The sequence below is a fragment of the Chiloscyllium plagiosum genome, chromosome 7, assembly GCF_004010195.1.
Source record: "Chiloscyllium plagiosum isolate BGI_BamShark_2017 chromosome 7, ASM401019v2, whole genome shotgun sequence".
In the NCBI taxonomy this organism is placed as follows: Eukaryota; Metazoa; Chordata; class Chondrichthyes; order Orectolobiformes; family Hemiscylliidae; genus Chiloscyllium; species Chiloscyllium plagiosum.
Genome location: NC_057716.1, coordinates 43,444,067 through 43,460,843, shown reverse-complemented (window position 1 = coordinate 43,460,843; position 16,777 = coordinate 43,444,067). Strand labels below are relative to the sequence as shown.

General features: G+C 40.2%; 1 protein-coding gene across 2 annotated transcripts in view; it reads left to right on the top strand.

Moving 5' to 3' along the window:
* rbm45 (RNA binding motif protein 45) overlaps positions 1-16,777 on the top strand; it is a 100,814-nt gene that overhangs the window by 30,076 nt on the left and 53,961 nt on the right. For both annotated transcript variants that reach the window (XM_043693529.1, XM_043693528.1), the window contains exons 6-9: positions 902-1,037; positions 1,152-1,248; positions 12,899-13,062; positions 14,633-14,851. In XM_043693529.1, the coding sequence (XP_043549464.1) occupies positions 902-1,037; positions 1,152-1,248; positions 12,899-13,062; positions 14,633-14,825 (590 nt within the window). In that variant the 3' untranslated portion in view covers positions 14,826-14,851. The remainder of the gene's footprint in view (positions 1-901; positions 1,038-1,151; positions 1,249-12,898; positions 13,063-14,632; positions 14,852-16,777) is intronic.

Genomic DNA, 16,777 nt, shown 5'->3' with positions numbered 1-16,777 from the left:
GTGTGCCCATGGCTACCTCTTTGGTCTGGAGGAAGTGGGAGGATTCAAAGGAGAAATTGTTAAGGGTGAGGACCAGTTCGGCCAAACGAATGAGAGTGTCGGTGGAAGGGTACTGATGGGGACGTCTGGAGAGGAACAAACTGAGGGCTTGGAGGCCCTGGTCATGGCGGATGGATGTGTAGAGGGATTGGATATCCATGGTGAAGATGAGGCGTTGGGGTCCGGGGAAACGGAAGTTCTTGGAGGAGGTGGAGGGCGTGGGTGGTGTCCCGAACGTATGTGGGGAGTTTCTGGACTGGGGGGATAGGACAGTGTCGAGGTAGGTAGAGATGAGTTCAGTGGGGCAGGAGCATGCTGAGACAATGGGTCGGCCAGGGTGGTCAGGCTTGTGGATCTTGGGAAGGAGGTAGAACCGGGCAGTCCGGGGTTCCCGGACTATGAGGTTGGAAGCTGTGGGTGGGAGATCTCCTGAGGTGGTGAGGTTCTGTATGGTCTGGGAGATGATAGTTTGGTGATGGGGGGTGGGGTCATGGTCGAGGGGGCAGTAGGAAGAGGTGTCCTCGAGTTGGCGTTTGGCTTCAGCGGTGTAGAGGTCAGTGCGCCAGACTACCACTGCGCCCCCTTTATCCGCTGGCTTAATGGTGAGGTTGGGATTGGCAATTCTGCATTAATTTCCTTGATAGTAAAATCCTGATAATATGTTACTCTAATATCTTGCGTAATCTTTGAAAATTACAGAATAATGCATTTGTTGTTTAAATGCATCATCTCCATAAGATTTTTTTTGTGCAGAAAATGAAATTGAACTATTGCATATATAAGAGAACTGCTATATGCTAAATGTGGGATAAGCTTTACTTGGGAAGTACTGAGTACTGATGTTTACAGAATTTTGTTTTAGGATATGCTATTGTTCGGTACAGCAATGTGGCATCAGCAGTATACGCAAAAGAAAAGCTTCATGGATTTGAGTATCCACCTGGTAATAGGCTGGGAGTCAGTTACATTGAAGGTGACTCTGGTGATAGACGATCAAAGTGAGTATGTTTCAGAATAATGTTGAAAGCTGACCTCTACGTTTTTGTTTTTCATCATCAACTATTGCTTATTTAAATAATTGTTCCAATCATTGTTTCCTTATTCTGTTTTAGCCCAGTTGGAATGATGGCTTTACAACTTGTGGCGGCTCAGATGATGACACTGGCCTGTAATAGTCCTGTTGGCCAACAGATGATGCCAACATCACCTGTGAGTACAAACCATGAGATTTCCTTTGTTTTTAAATGTAGTTTATTTTTGGATTGGAAGATACTTCTTTTTTTTTTTAAAAAAATCACTGTTCAGTATTTAGTTTGGAAAATTGCAGGTCAAATTCCCTGTAGTCGATGTTCTGTGTAATACTATACCTGCAAAAAAAATTATTGAAATCTATTAATTCCTATTAATCTTGCACAAGATTTTATTGGAGAGGAGGAGTTTAATGTTGGATATTTGAGCTTCTATAAAAGTATGATCTATTCTCTGTATTTGAAGACTTTGTTTTATTTTGTAACTACACTTTGCGATGTTTTTCTGTTCATGCCATATTATGTAATGTTAGGCTCTATGGACTTGTGGCTAATTGAGAATTCATAAATGACAAATGGCATTCTATTGATAAAACAAAAATGTGTAAAAGGTTCTATTACAAGAAAGATGATCTGTGTAATTGTTTGTTAACGCAAAGCCAGAGTGACAAGTGATGAATCAATATTTAGATTGCAGGCTGGTTGTTGCTAAGGAAATCTACATAGAAGTATATGTTACTTGTATTGTTTCAGTTTCCGCAAGATTTTTTGTGCTAAAATTGCATGTAGTTAAAATCGCATCACCCTGATTCTACAATGAATAGTCAGTCATTTCGATTTCAACTTGTACATATAACCTCTGTCGTGAAATAATGTATAATGCAGCAGATTTTATTGGTGCCATACATTTTGTTACATTGAAATTAGTTATTTTAAAAACCTTTTTGTTCTGCAACAAGCACATGATAGATTTGCATTCTTAAGTTCACTGCAATCCTCATTGCTTACAGGAGGCACATTTAGACAGACAGCATTTGGTAGATGTAATAGCCAGAATAACATTTTGACAGATGAAACCACAGATGAGCTCCATTTTTCCTACCTTTGAGAAAACTTTAAAGTATGTCAAGTGGCTTGCCAGTTAAAAAAACCATGATTATTGCTCACCTAAACCTTAGGATGCAATGAGACAGGATGCCAGGGGTCGTTATTGCTTTACTTGAACTATGTTAATAATTCAGATTTAGGTGTGCAGGGCGTAGTTTCAAAATTTGTAGATGATGCAGAATGGGGAAATAATGATTAACTGTGAAAATATTGTGGAAATGGTAATGATTGACTTCAGGAGGGCACATACTTGATTTTGGCAATTGAAATTTAATGTGGAGAAGCTTAAAGGAATAAATTTGTTTGAAAGGAGAAAATCTAACCCCTTAAATATAATGTAGGAAAATGTGACTTTGCTCACTTTTTGGCAGGAATAATGTAAAGCATATTACTTAATTGGGCAATTAAATACTGAATGCTGTTATGCGGAGGGATCCAGGTGTTTCTAGTGTTCTAATTACAATAAGTTAATATGCAACTCCAAGTAATTAAGAAGACTAATTGAATTGAACATAACACTAACAACATGATGCATCACCTCTGAGACATTAATGAGTCCAGATGTCAAATGCTGTGTGTAGTTTTGGTCTCCTTCTTTAAGGAAGGATGTAAATGTGCTGCATGTGGTTCAGAGGTGTGTTACAGGATTGTTACCTAGAATGAGAAGGTTGGTTTGTGAGGAAAGGTTGAACAGACTGGACTTGTTTTCATTGGAATTAGAGTGAAGGGTGACTTGATTGAAGTATATTGGATCTGGAACGGTCTTGACAAGGTGAATGTAAAATGGACAAGTCTGAAGACCTCCTTATGGGTCTGCTCCTGGGCCTGGCCAAACTAGCCATAAACAGGTCCAGGCTGCGGGCCGTAGAGGGGGTCGTTAGGGCCGACTGCCTGCCCCTCTTCCACGGTTACGTTAGAGCCCGGATGTCCATGGAGAAGGAGTACGGGGTGTCCACCAACACCCTGGAGTTGTTCAGGGAGAGGTGGGCGCCGCAGAGAGTGGAGTGCATTATTTTCCCCTCCAACTCTATTTTGATTTAATCCCTGCCCTCCCCTTCACTGATCACGTAGCATTGCCCTTTGATGTGAAGGGCACTGCTTGTCACTGGCCACTCGGGTGTTTCCTCTCTTCCTGGTGGTGGAAACTGAATAAAGAATTTGTGCACCTTGTGTCTTTCACTGTGTCTCACACCTGCACACACACAACATGGGTGTTGGAGAAAAAAAAAGAAAAAGATAACAGGGGTGTCATGGGTTCTGCTCACTCTGAGAGTTGGCTCTGAGGAAGGTGGACCAGAATAAAAAAACATAAAAAAATACAGGAGATCCACATAAACATTGCCCTTATTGGACTCTCACTGGCCATATAGTGTTTTCCTGGTGGTGGAAATATTGAATATTCAAGTCTTTTGCACATGGTGTCTTTTTTTTAACTGAGTCACTGCATATACACACACACAACAGGGTGATGTGGGAAATAGAGAAAAAAAATAAACAGGAGTGTTTGACTGCAAACAAAAAAAAATGTAAAATGGATGTTTTCTCTTATGGGTGAATCCAGATTAAGAGGCATTGTTTTAAAAACTTGCAGAGCAGAAATTAATATTTTTCCTGAGGGTTGCGAAACTTTGAAATCTTCTGCCTCAGAAGACAGTGGGAATATGGTCACTGAATAGTTTTAAGCCAGAGGCAAATTTAGTCCCTTGCCTAATATGAATCTTTTGTAAGAGGGAAGATGGGAATATAAAATTCAAAACACTAACCATTTAGCCATGGTTGTCTTAAATCACAGAGCAGGTTTCAGGATCTACCGTGGCTTACTTCTGCTCCTAATTTGTATGTTCATAGAGGCATTGTGCTCAAAAAAGACATTTTAGCATTAAAGAAAACTGTTAACACAAGTACATATTATTGAAAGTGGCTGAGCAGATTGCAGAATTCTTCAAAAAGGCACATAGGATATTGGGCTTTATAAAGACTAATGGAGTATAAAAGCAACTTATGGTAAGCCTTTATAAGATGTCTGAATCTCAACTGGAGTATTGTCTATGCTTCTGAACTTTGTATTAGAAGTGATGTAACGGCTTTATGGTGTGTGCAGGAAAAATTAACAAGAATGGTACCATAGATGAGAAACTTGTGTGGATAGGTTGGAGCACTTAGGGAGTCCTAGAAGGTTGAAAGGGGAATTAAATAGGGGTCTTAAAAGTCATGAGGGTCTACACAGAACTGGTAGTGAGAAACCTCTGTTGGGCATGAGTTTAGAACCAGGGGCACATTTTTATTGACTGGCAAAAGGCAGTCAGCAGTATGAGGGAAAGGTTTACCGTGGCACAAGTGGTTAAGATCCGGAAAGCATGAATGGCTTCCTCCTGGTATTGATGAACAAAGTGAATGAGCAGAATTTTCTCAAAGTTGGAGTTATCACATGGCAATAAATCTGTAAGCAACACACAGTTGATGATTCTGTCCCTTAAGATTTTGGGTGATGGTTCATGAGGAATTTGGAACTGCCCTTCCCCTAAAACTGTCAGCCCAATCAGAGGGCCAGCATTAAATAAGGTACATTAAATGTGTTATATAAATGTAAGCCATTCGGCTCATTACATCTGTTCCACCCATTCAGTGAGATCATGGCTAGTCTGATGCTTGTTTCGCTTCCCTGCTTTTATTTATTTTTTTTTATTTTTTTTAGTGCTGTGTGATCAAAACAGTGAAGGGGAGGGGAGGGACTAAATCAAAATAGAGTTGGAGGGAGAAATGATGCACTCCACTCCCTGCGGCGCCCACCTCTCCCTGGACAACTCCAGGGTGTTGGTCGACACCGCGTGCTCCTTCTCCAAGGACACCCGGGCTCTAACGTAACCGCGGAAGAGGGGCAGGCAGTCGGCCCTAACGACCCCCTCCAGGAGTGCAGACGCCCACACCCAATATACACGTGGTCCACGGGCTCCACAGCGCCACAGAACAAGCAGTTGGGCTGGGAGTCCGTGAACCACCGCAATCTGCGGTTGCAGGGGACTGCTGCGTGCAGCACCCTCCACCCCAGATCCCCGAGAGAAAGGGGGAGGACTCCCGCGTAGAGAGCCCTCCACTGGGGATCCCCACCGCCCGGTGGCAAATGGGCACGCCAAGGCGTGTCCGGACGGTGGATGAGGGAGAAGAGGTGGACGGTGTGCAGCAGCAGTCTGTACAGGGCTCTCCTGTTCACCTCCCTAAACGAAACAAAGTTAAAATTTCGGAGGCGGCTCAGGTTGTGGGGCACAGGCTCCCGCGGGAAGTACGGGACCTTGGGGCCAATGTGAAATTCCGTCCGGGCTGGGGTGAGCTCGGACGGGATCCCACCGCACACCTGAGCGTCCTCCAACTGGTGTACTACGTCGGGTCCGAGCACCGCCGTTTTGAGGCGTCGGATGGCGGTGGCCACGTACTGGACGTCTACCGCTGCCCTGCCTGCTATGTCCTGCGGCAGCGTCCAGCCCAGGCCCCCGGCACCCAGCACGTCCCCGACCCTGGTCACCCTCGCCGCCGCGGCCCTCCCCTCCGACAGCCACTCGAACCCGTGAGTACGGAGGTGCGGATTCCTGAGCAACGGCTCGCTGACGACAGCCGCTACTCCAGCCGGAGGGTAGGCGCGACGCGATTCGACCATGTTCCAGACAGTGATCAGGTCCTGGTAAAAGACAGGCAGCGTCTTGAGGGCGACCTCCAAACCGTCACGGTCGACGAACAGGAGCTGCGTGTCGTAGTTGAGGTTACGCACCGCTTGCCTGCTTTTATTTATTTATTTATTTATTTAAATCAAAAAGGGAGTGCAAACGCCCACACCCAATATACACGTGGTCCACGGACTCCACAGCACCACAGAACAAGCAGTTGGGCTGGGAGTCCGTGAACCACCGCAACCTGCGGTTGCAGGGGACTGCTGCGTGCAGTACCCTCCACCCCAGATCCCCGAGAGAAAGGGGGAGGACTCCCGCATAGAGAGCCCTCCACTGGGGATCCCCACCGCCCGGTGGCAAACTTCTGTTTTTTTTTAAATTTAACCCCCACACTACCACCTAAGTGCAGTAGTGCTTATTTTTTTTTCCCCAGCACCCATGCCGTGTGTGTGCAGGTGTGAGACACAGTGAAAGATACAAAGTGCACCAATCTTTATTCAATTTCCACCACCAGGAAGATAGGAAAACACCCGGGTGGCCAGTGACAACACTGCCCTTCACATCAAAGGGCAGTGCTGAATCGCTGGTTTAATTTTTTTTTTCTTCACAGCGCCACAGAACAAGCAGTCCATCCCTGTTTATTTCTCTTTTTCTTTAGTGCTGTGTGAATCCCTATTTATATTTTTTTTACCACACCACCTAAGTGCGGTAGTGCTTATTTTTTCCCCAGCACCCATGGTGTGTGTGTGCAGGTGTGAGACACAGTGAAAGACACAAAGTGCACCAATCTTTATTCAATTTCCACCACCAGGAAGATAGGAAAACACCAGGTGGCCACTGACAACACTGCCCTTCACATCAAAGGGCAGTGCTGAATCGCTGGTTTAATTTTTTTTTTTCTTCACAGCGCCACAGAACAAGCAGTCCATTCCTGTTTATTTCTCTTTTTCTTTAGTGCTGTGTGAATCCCTATTTATATTTTTTTTCTCCTTTTTTTTTCTTTTATTTTAACCCCCACACTACCACCTAAGTGCGGTAGTGCTTATTTTATCCCCAGCACCCATGGTGTGTGTGTGCAGGTGTGAGACACAGTGAAAGACACAAAGTGCACCAATCTTTATTCAATTTCCACCACCAGGAAGATAGGAAAACACCAGGTGGCCACTGACAACACTGCCCTTCACATCAAAGGGCAGTGCTGAATCGCTGGTTTAATTTATTTTTTTTTTATTTTTTTTTCTTCTTTTTTTTCCCCTTTAACCCCCACACTACCACCTAAGTGCGGTAGTGCTTATTTTTTAACCCAGCACCCATGGTGTGTGTGTGCAGGTGTGAGACACAGTGGAAGACACAAAGTGCACCAATCTTTATTCAATTTCCACCACCAGGAAGATAGGAAAACACCCGGGTGGCCAGTGACAAACACTGCTCCCCTCCGACAGCCACTTGAACCCGCGAGTACGGAGGTGCGGATTCCTGAGCAACGGCTCCCTGACGACAGCCGCTACTCCAGCCGGAGGGTAGGCGCGACGCGATTCGACCATGTTCCAGACAGTGATCAGGTCCTGGTAAAAGACAGGCAGCGTCTTGAGGGCGACCTCCAAACCGTCACGGTCGACGAACAGGAGCTCCGTGTCGTAGTTGAGGTTACGCACCGCTTCCCTGCTTTTATTCCCAGAACGTTTAATTCCCATACCAATTTAAAAAATCAGTCTACCTCCTTTATCCAAATTGTCTTCTTTTAGTTGGCCAAACCTTTATCCATATTGATATACAGGTACATATCCCTTTATCTGAGCATCCAAAAACCGAAAAGCTCAGAAAACTGAAGGTTTTCATGGAGTGTCTGTGTCAATCAGGTCTGCGTAACATCACGGGGTTTTCTTGGCGGGCAAAGGCCACACCATAACGACCCACATGGCGGCATGGCCCAGCACTCTGAGGCGTCAGTGATGCGTTGTTTTTACTGTGCTAAATTGTTTAATTTTAGAGTGAAAATGTCAAAAAGAGGTGCAGGTACATCTATGGCTTACAATGATATAAAGAAAAGGAAGCATCTGTCATTATCAATAATGCAGAAGCTTGATCATGGTGTGGCTGTGCGGCGTCTCACTGAAGAATATGGTGTCAGAACTACCACTGTCTATGATTTGAAGAAACCGAAAGACCAGTTACTGAAGTTTTACGGTGACAGTGAAGACCATGAATTAATGGAAAATAGAAAAACACTGCATAGGGCAAAAAATGAAGATCTTAATCGTATGTTGATGGAGTGGATTAGATAATGAAGAAGTGAACGTATGCCACTGACTGGTTTGATGGTCATGAAACAAGTTAGAAAGTATCATAAAGAACTGAACATTAAAGGCACATGTCAATATTCAGAAGGTTGGCTGCAGAAGTTCAAGAAGTGTAATTGTGTGAAATACCTGAAACAAATTTACAATGCTGATGAAACAACTCTCTACTGGCACTATGTCCTGAGAAAAACATTAGCAACGGCTAATGAGAGAGCCTCAACAGGTTTTAAGGAAACTAAAGACAGATTAACTATTCTTGGGTGTGTCAATGCTGCAGGCACACAAGGTGAAATTGGCAGTGATTGGGAAAAGCAAGCATCCGAGATGTCTTAAAGTTATGCACAATTTGCTTGTGCATTATTATGCAAACAAGAAAGCATGGGTAACCAGATAAATTTTTTCTGATTGGCTCAGTAAATACTTTGTACCAGCGGCACGAGCTCATTGCAGTCAAGCTGGACTAGAAGAAAGTGTAAAATTTTATTGTTCCTTGACAACTGCTCCGCACATCCCCTTTTCCGAACAGCTTGTGAAAAGTGATGTTTTTGGCATTTACTTGCCCCCTAATGTGACATCGGTATTACAGCCTTGTGACCAAGGAATTTTACACTCCATGAAGAGCAAGTATAAAGACCTACTTTTTAAACAGTATGCTTGCTGCAGTTAGAGAGGTAGTAATTCAAGACTTCCTGAAAGAGTTTAGTCCTAAGGATGCCATTTGCGCAGTTGCTAATGCTTGGAATGATGTTGATAAAGCAACATTAACAAATGCTTGGCACAGATTCTGGTCTACAACAATGTTTCTTGTAAGTGAACCTGTAGATGAAGGGTTTGAAGGATTTCATCTCACTGAAGAGAAAAAGATGATAGTAAGCCTTGTTATTTGTGCACAAAATCTTTTGGAAGAAAGTGTAAATAAATTACATGAAGCTGACATTGAAGAAATGCTGAACGTTGACAATGATGGGCCTGTCGTGCATTCCTTGAGTGATGGGAATATTGCAGAAATTGTTTTAAATACACGTTTCTATACAGATAAGTGTGAGGATAGTAGTGATGATGACGATGATGAGTTAGTGAACACAGTTAAAAAAGTCCCCATTGACGATATGGTGAAAATGTGTGATCAGTTAATTGCTGGCCTTGAACAATGTTCATTTATCAGTGAGCAAGAGATTATGGCAATTTACTCAATTAACGAGAGATTGCTAAGACAGAAACCTATGTTAATGAGACAGATGACACTTGAAGAAATCTTTAAAACCGCCACCTGCTATAGTGCTGAAGCTGTGTACGCTTAAGTTTTACTGAATGTTTTTTATTGGAATGTTATTTATGGAAATAAAATGTTGAATATTTATAGTTGATGTATTTCATGAATTTGTATATATAACTCTATAAGCTTTGTGCGTTTAAGTTTTCCCAAATGTTTTTCTTGTAATATTTTTATGAAAATAAAATGTTGAATATTTATGGTCGATGTATTTCATTTATCAGTCCACTACTTTATAAATAAAGTGTGGTAGTATTTCTAGTCTTTATTTATTCCAGTTAGTGTGCGTATTCATACGTTTTTGCTGCAGTACATTATTTATGTCTGATTTACGGGTTGCTACCCTGCACCCTACAGGGGGCGCTACATTAATTCTGAAAACTGCAAAATTCTGATTTCCTCAAAGCAGCTGGTCCCGAGCATTTCAAATAAAGGGATACGTACCTGTACTACCAACAATGCCATGGGTTCTTATCTTGAATAGTAATGCTATATGTTATGGCCTTTGGAAATCCAAATATATTAAAACTACTGGTTCCCTTCATCTAGCCTGCTTGTTACCTCAAAGAACACTAATTTATCAGGCATGATTTCCCCTTCATGAAGCCATATTAACACACCTTGATTTTGATTATGCATTTCTAAATGTTCTGCTAGTACATCCTTTGTAACATTTTCTCAATGACCAACATTAAGCTAACTGGCCTATAGTTAGCTTTTGTTTTTTGTCTACCTCTTTTGAATAAGGATGTTATATTGGCAGTTTTCTAATTGTCTGGGTCTTTTCCAGAGTCTAAGGATTCTTGGAAGTTTACTGCCAGTGCACAACCTCTGTTGCCACTTATTTTAAAATCATAGAATAAAATGCACCAGATCCTGGGGCCATAAGCTTTTAGGCCTATTACTTTTCATAGTTTAATGAATTGAGGAAAAATACTAAGTGTTTTGTTTTTGCTTTCCCCCCCCCCCCCACCGCCCACCAAAGCACTAGTTTACCACTATCTTTTGACAGAAGATGTGTGTTTCTTTGGATTTGGTATCAAATTGGTTAACCATAATCTGTTTCTTCCCTTAGTCTTATTCCTCAGTGGAATGTATCTTTGTTGTGAGTCAGGACTTTTTTTTTAAAGGTGTGCACTAATGTTCCTCAATTGTCTGTTCTGATAGACTTATCTCCGTTCAATTTCGCTAATTCTGTCCTCCTCTCTGTATAATGACCATGATTTAAGTTTTAGCACAGTTCTGATCCAAGTTTCTCATTCTCAATCTGAATGCTAAATTCTGCCATGTACAGTCGTGACGGGATCTTTTACTGAAAGCATTGAATAAACCTGCCTTGTTACATATTAGATCCAAATAGCCTCACCCCTGGTTGGATCCATAACCTATTGTTCCAGGAAACTGTCTTGAATGCACTCTGAATTCTTCATGTATACCTGTGCAAGTTTGATTTTCTTTAATGTACATGATCAAAATCACCCATGATTAGTCTGCTTCTTTACATGCCCTAATTATGTCCTGATTTATTGTCTGTCCTACAGAACAGCTACTGTTAGGGGGTCAACAGGCTACTTCTACCCATGTTGTCTTTCCCTTGTTATTTCGTATTCCCAACCATATGGACTATATGCATCCGATTCTAGTTCATTTTTTACTATTGTACTTGTTTCATCTCCTACTAACAAAGTGATCCTACCAGCCTTACCCTCATGTCTGCCCTTTTGAAATGTCACATACCTCTGAATATCTAGTTCCCATTGATCTCCTTGTAATCGTGTATCCCTATTGGCTATACAATCATTCCCACTAAAACTATTTGTACCATTAATGTTGGCTCCTTTTTTTTTATTCTTCTTTTGACCCCACTTGCTGTTTTTATAGGCTTATATACCATGCCTAATTCTATCCAGTATCAATTTAGATGCTCTACAACGCTACTGTATTATTTTGCCACGCATGCCTGTGTACCCTGACCCCTCCCCCCTCATCAATTTAAAAGGCTTGAGAGCAATTAGATTAGATTCCCTACAGTGTTGAAACAGGCCTTTCGGTCCAACAAGTCCATGCTGACCCTCCGAAGAGTAACCCACCCAGTCTCATTTCCATCTGACTAATGCACCTAACACTGTGGACAATTTAGCATAGCCAATTCACCTGACCTGCACATCTTTGGACTGTGGGAGGAAACTGAAGCACCCGGAGGAAACCCACGCAGACACTGGGAGAATGTGCAAACTCCACACAGACAGATGGCCGAGGCTTGGTTTTCTACTCTGCTTCTTTATTTATAAAGCTAAGATTTCCATATAACCTATTTGGCATCTTCTCAACTTGTCCTACCACCTTCATAGATGTGTGAATACCTCGATTGTACAATTTAGTCAAATTGTTTATTCTCATTCTTAATGGATTACTTCACACTTCTCTGCAACTTCCATTTGCCAGTTGGCTTCCTATTTAACCATTCTGTCTACTATCTTCTAAAATCTGTTATATTCCCTTGACTCTTCGCCATGTTTCATGTGACTGTAGTTTTAAAATTGTGCACCAAATCCCGATTGTTATGGTACATCAGAAAGAGCTGTGGTTCCACTGTTCCCTCTAGGGGGCCACTTCTTCACAATTGCCTCCAGTTTGATGGACAACACTCTTCACCATTTGGATCCTGAGTCAATTTTATATTCCTTCGATCTTGTCCTATAAGTTCCATGAGTTTCATGTTTAGTAACAAGTTTAGTAACATGTGGTACTTTATCTAACAACTTTTGAAAGTTCGATCTACATCAACAGAACTACCTGATCAGAGGACTCCATCAACTTAGTAAAGTTGGTTGAACACAACTCTCCTTTTTAATGTGATTTATATAAAACTCCAGATCAAAATGGTAAATTAGCAATCCCATTATTTATTGGCACGAACTACGTCTGATTTTTGTACATAAAGTACAAACGGATACAAGCATAACTTTTAGCTTTCCCATACATCTGAAGTATCCTAACTAGATGTTGGCTGCGCTTTTGACTTTGACTTCAGAGTTACTGTTAAACCCTTAACATAAACAACATAACTAATTGACAAGCACATTCTTGGGTGATTTTAGCATTATATTAATTTTGCGTGTCTGAATAGAATCTGAACAGCTGTTTCTTCCTGACAAACTGAGCACTTAAGACATTGTAATTGACTGCTTTATGATTTGCAATTAATATGGATGGACAATAGGTGTCATTTTTTTGTCTGATGTAAACAACTAATGTTTTAAAATATGGATCATTTAAGTAGTGGGGCCTAGATTGACAGGAGGAATTTATTCCCTTAAAATTTTTGTGATGCAGAAATTTCTGCATCCAAACCTTTCAATGTTGCAAGTAGTGTATATACTGCAGGTTAATTATATATTTACTTAATTGCACAATTAATATGATTTACCATACTCATTAATAGAATTTTAAAAGACAAAACTATAACGTGACTTACATTTGTTGCAGGGACATGGAGGTAGCAGTAGTTCACAGATGTCGCGGTTGCAGGTTGGCTTTTCTTTACCTGCACCTCAAAACTTTGCTCCTTCTGATAGTACTGTCAGAGAGAGATTATTTGTGGTCTTCAACCCAACTGTCCTACCCCTTGATATACTGGAGGATCTGTTTTGGTAAGGAACTATTGTTTGACTTTTGAAATGCATTAACATTGTTTGAGCGTGCTTGAATAAAAGCGAAATACTGCAGGTTCTGGAAATCTGAAAGGAGCACAGCAAAGTTCAAGAAACTCAGCTGGTCTGGCAGTGAATATGGATAGAGAAAGAATTAATATTTTGAGTTGCGTATTACCCTTCTGAAGAAGACGCTGCCTGACTTGCTGAAGTTTTTCAGCATTTTCTGTGTATTGTCTCATTTCTGCTCTTGTTTTTGCTATTCTGGCTCTGTTAGCCTAAAAGAATCAATGTTCAGATTTCTTATTCCTTTCCCTTTACAAGTGTTTTTTTTTAAGATTAGATTAGATTTCTTACAGTGTGGTAACAGGTCCTTCGGCCCAACAAGTCCACACCGACCCTCCGAAGAGCAACCCACCCAGACCCCTACATTTACCCCTTCACCTAACACTGCGGGCAATTTAGCATGGCCAGTTCACCTAACCTGCATACCTTTGGACTGTGGGAGGAAACCGGAGCACCCGGATGAAACCCACGCAGATACTGGGAGAATATGCAAAGTCCACACAGACAGTTGCTCGAGGTGCTCTGGCGCTGTAAGGCAGCAGTGCCACTGTGCCATCAAATGGTATTAAATTAGAAAGTGTAGTGAATTGTGAAGAAGAGCAGAACATTGAAGAAAAGCTATACTAGTTGACGGATGGAACGATGGGAGGTGTGGCTTAATAAAACAATGAGAGGGTAAAATGATCAAATATAGTGTAGTTGGGAAATACTTTGGAGCAGATGAACAAAATTGAGATTTTAGATACATATTTAAAAGTACCTCAGTTTGTTTATTGATAAACATAATTCAGAATATTGTATCAAACACTTAATTTCTGGAATATTATTCTGGACTTGGAAAAAGTTGTCCGGGTGATGTTCTGAATGGTATTGAGTTACTATGATGAAGGGGTAAGCAAGGCATGGTTCTTTCCCTCAGGAGAAATTGAGAACAAGAGGACTCATCAGTTTGAAAATGAATTCAGGGTGAATTTGTTCACGAAAAGTTGAAATTGTGGAACAGTGCTCGAGAAGGTCAAATGTGTAAAGTATTTTAAGACGAACTAGCAACAATAATAAAATTTAGGGAGCAAAAATTGGGATCGAGTTGTGGAGGTTTGATGAGGAAAATTACATCTTTCTTCTCCTGCAACCTTCTGAGAAAACTATATATGGTTAAAATTGCCAGTAATGATTTTAAACATTAATTAATCATTTCACCAAATGAATGATGTGAGTGTTTTCTTTGTTACTTGTCATATCTATGATGCATGAATTAATTTCTTAGCCTGTTCATTCTGTTTGCATTCTGGGATTTTCTAGTTTTCATTTATGGTGAAGTTCCTTTTGCTGCAGACATTTCATTTGAATGTTGCAAACTTTGTTAAATAATAAATGAACAATCTTAGTCTAGTAATAAACTGATTTGTGTGTGCAAAAGAAAGTCATCTGCATATTTAGTCATGATTTGATGTTCTCAAATTTTTAGGTTTGTTTTCTTTAACATATCAATGTTTTCTCCTAGTCGTTTTGGAAACCTGATTGAAGTATATTTGGTACCAGGACGTAACATTGGCTATGTTAAATATGCTGAAAGACACAGTGCTACTAACGCCTTGGATACTTTACATGGAAAGGTTGTTAATGGTATCAAGCTCAAGGTAATGCTAGCTGATCCTCCAAGAGAAGAGTCACATAAGCGGCAACGAACACACTAAGATGTTGCACAAAAGATTGTGCTAAGGTAAGCTTCTTTTCACCTTGATTATGGGACTGCATGATACAGTGGACCATAACTTGCTGCTGTTGGTCAGATTTGCCTGTGTGTTTTCAGTTAAATCAGCTTTATATAGCAATTTACTGAACAAATTAGCTAATAACACTGTTGATCAAAATTGGGCATTGGGCACACAAACGGACTGAGTCAGAAGCTATCTCAACTAATGAGTCTGAAGGATTGTGAACAGAACATCACAAGGAGTGAGAAGGAAGTGCAAGTTAGACTGGATGCTTTGATTATCTGTTAAGTTAAGCAAGGGAAACAAAGATTGATTAAGAGAAAACAAAAAAATGGAAAAGCAAAATTTGAGAATTAAATTTGCAAAATCTTAAATAATTAAAACCTGAAGGTCTGAGATTCCATTTTTGTAATTAATTTTCAGTGCTAGAGAGGGAGACAGGTAAATAATGAATGATGTTTTAAAAATTCTTAGATTGAAATGGACTTTTGTGGCAAGTTTTGTTTGAATCTCAAATACCACAATCTGCGTCACACAATGATTAGTCAGTCAGTGAGATGCCATTTCCACAAAGCTAAGGGTGAAGTGTGCAGCTTGGCCAGCAACATTTGGATTTTTGTATTTAACCACATGTCTGCTCTCATGTTGCAAGTTGTAGCTTTGGGCATTAATAGTTGGCGTTATCTGCTTCTCCATTATTTAACCAAATAATACTTATTTTGTTTATGCCTGTTAATCTAGTTGACATTTAGCCCAGACAAACTGGATTAAAGAAAATAGCATTGAGCCAATATGTCTGACAGACTTTTGTAAACAGCTTAAAGCAACTCTCCAGTTTGGTGGTGAAAGGCACTAGATTTGCTTTATGATTAAGATTGAGTGTATGACAGAAGGACTTAATGCTGGTTTATTGTAGAGGTGTACTGGTTTTGGCATTTTTTGGAGTAATGCAACAAAATTTCTGCTTTGCACATTTGATCCTTTGGAAGTTCTTATTTGCTGCAGTTGAATCCGAAAATAGTTCGTGGTTTTTTTTTCCAGTATCTACCATTATATCACTGAGGTCAATTTGAATTTTAAAGAAATTATTAAATGTGTATCTTATTCAAACTATTTCATTAATTTTGGCAGAGTGAAAATCAAATTAATGTCCTGTCAGCAAAATTATTAATTTGCAATTAAGGATAAACTTCAGATTACGTGGAAATATGAATGTTTAGTTTATAGAAAATTTTCTGTAACAGTATTTGTTCGTCATTCAGTGGTAGTTATTTTTGGCAACCTGGTAACAACTTAGTGATGTTTTTGTCTTTTGGGTAGCATTTTAAACTGGATCTTTTTTAAATTCACACTGCTGCAAAGTTTACCATAATTTTGGCATTATGGTGATTCTACTAAAGTCTTAAATACTGTATTAAAAATAATAATGAATTCTTCAGTATTTAAGGTTGTACTCTAGTCAATTAGCTCAGTCTCTGTACCAGAGTTCTTCCAAAAAGCATCAATTGAGTTTATACTAATTCATTTCCCAGTTACTCCAAGGCAAGGGGGAGATTTATCCTTTATTTTCCATCTGTAATCTCATGGTATTTTGTATAAGCACAATAAGTATCCTTATTGCCTAGTAGGTTAATTTGAAAGCTGAATTATATCTCAACTTTCTATTTAAAGTTTATGGGTTGAAAGAATGCTTAGGTTTTCTTCCAACATCTATGTTTGTAGGATTAATTTTATATTTTTAATTGCTTTATAAAATTTTTATTTGAAAACACATGGTATAACCTACAATAAAGTTTTACCACATTTAAGAACACTGTCCTTTTCTTTAGTGTCTTTTTAACTCTTATTTTGAATACAAATATAAAAATGGCAATCCAACTTTTTCTGTACATGAATATACCCAAAGTTAAATTAGGGAAAATATTATTTGC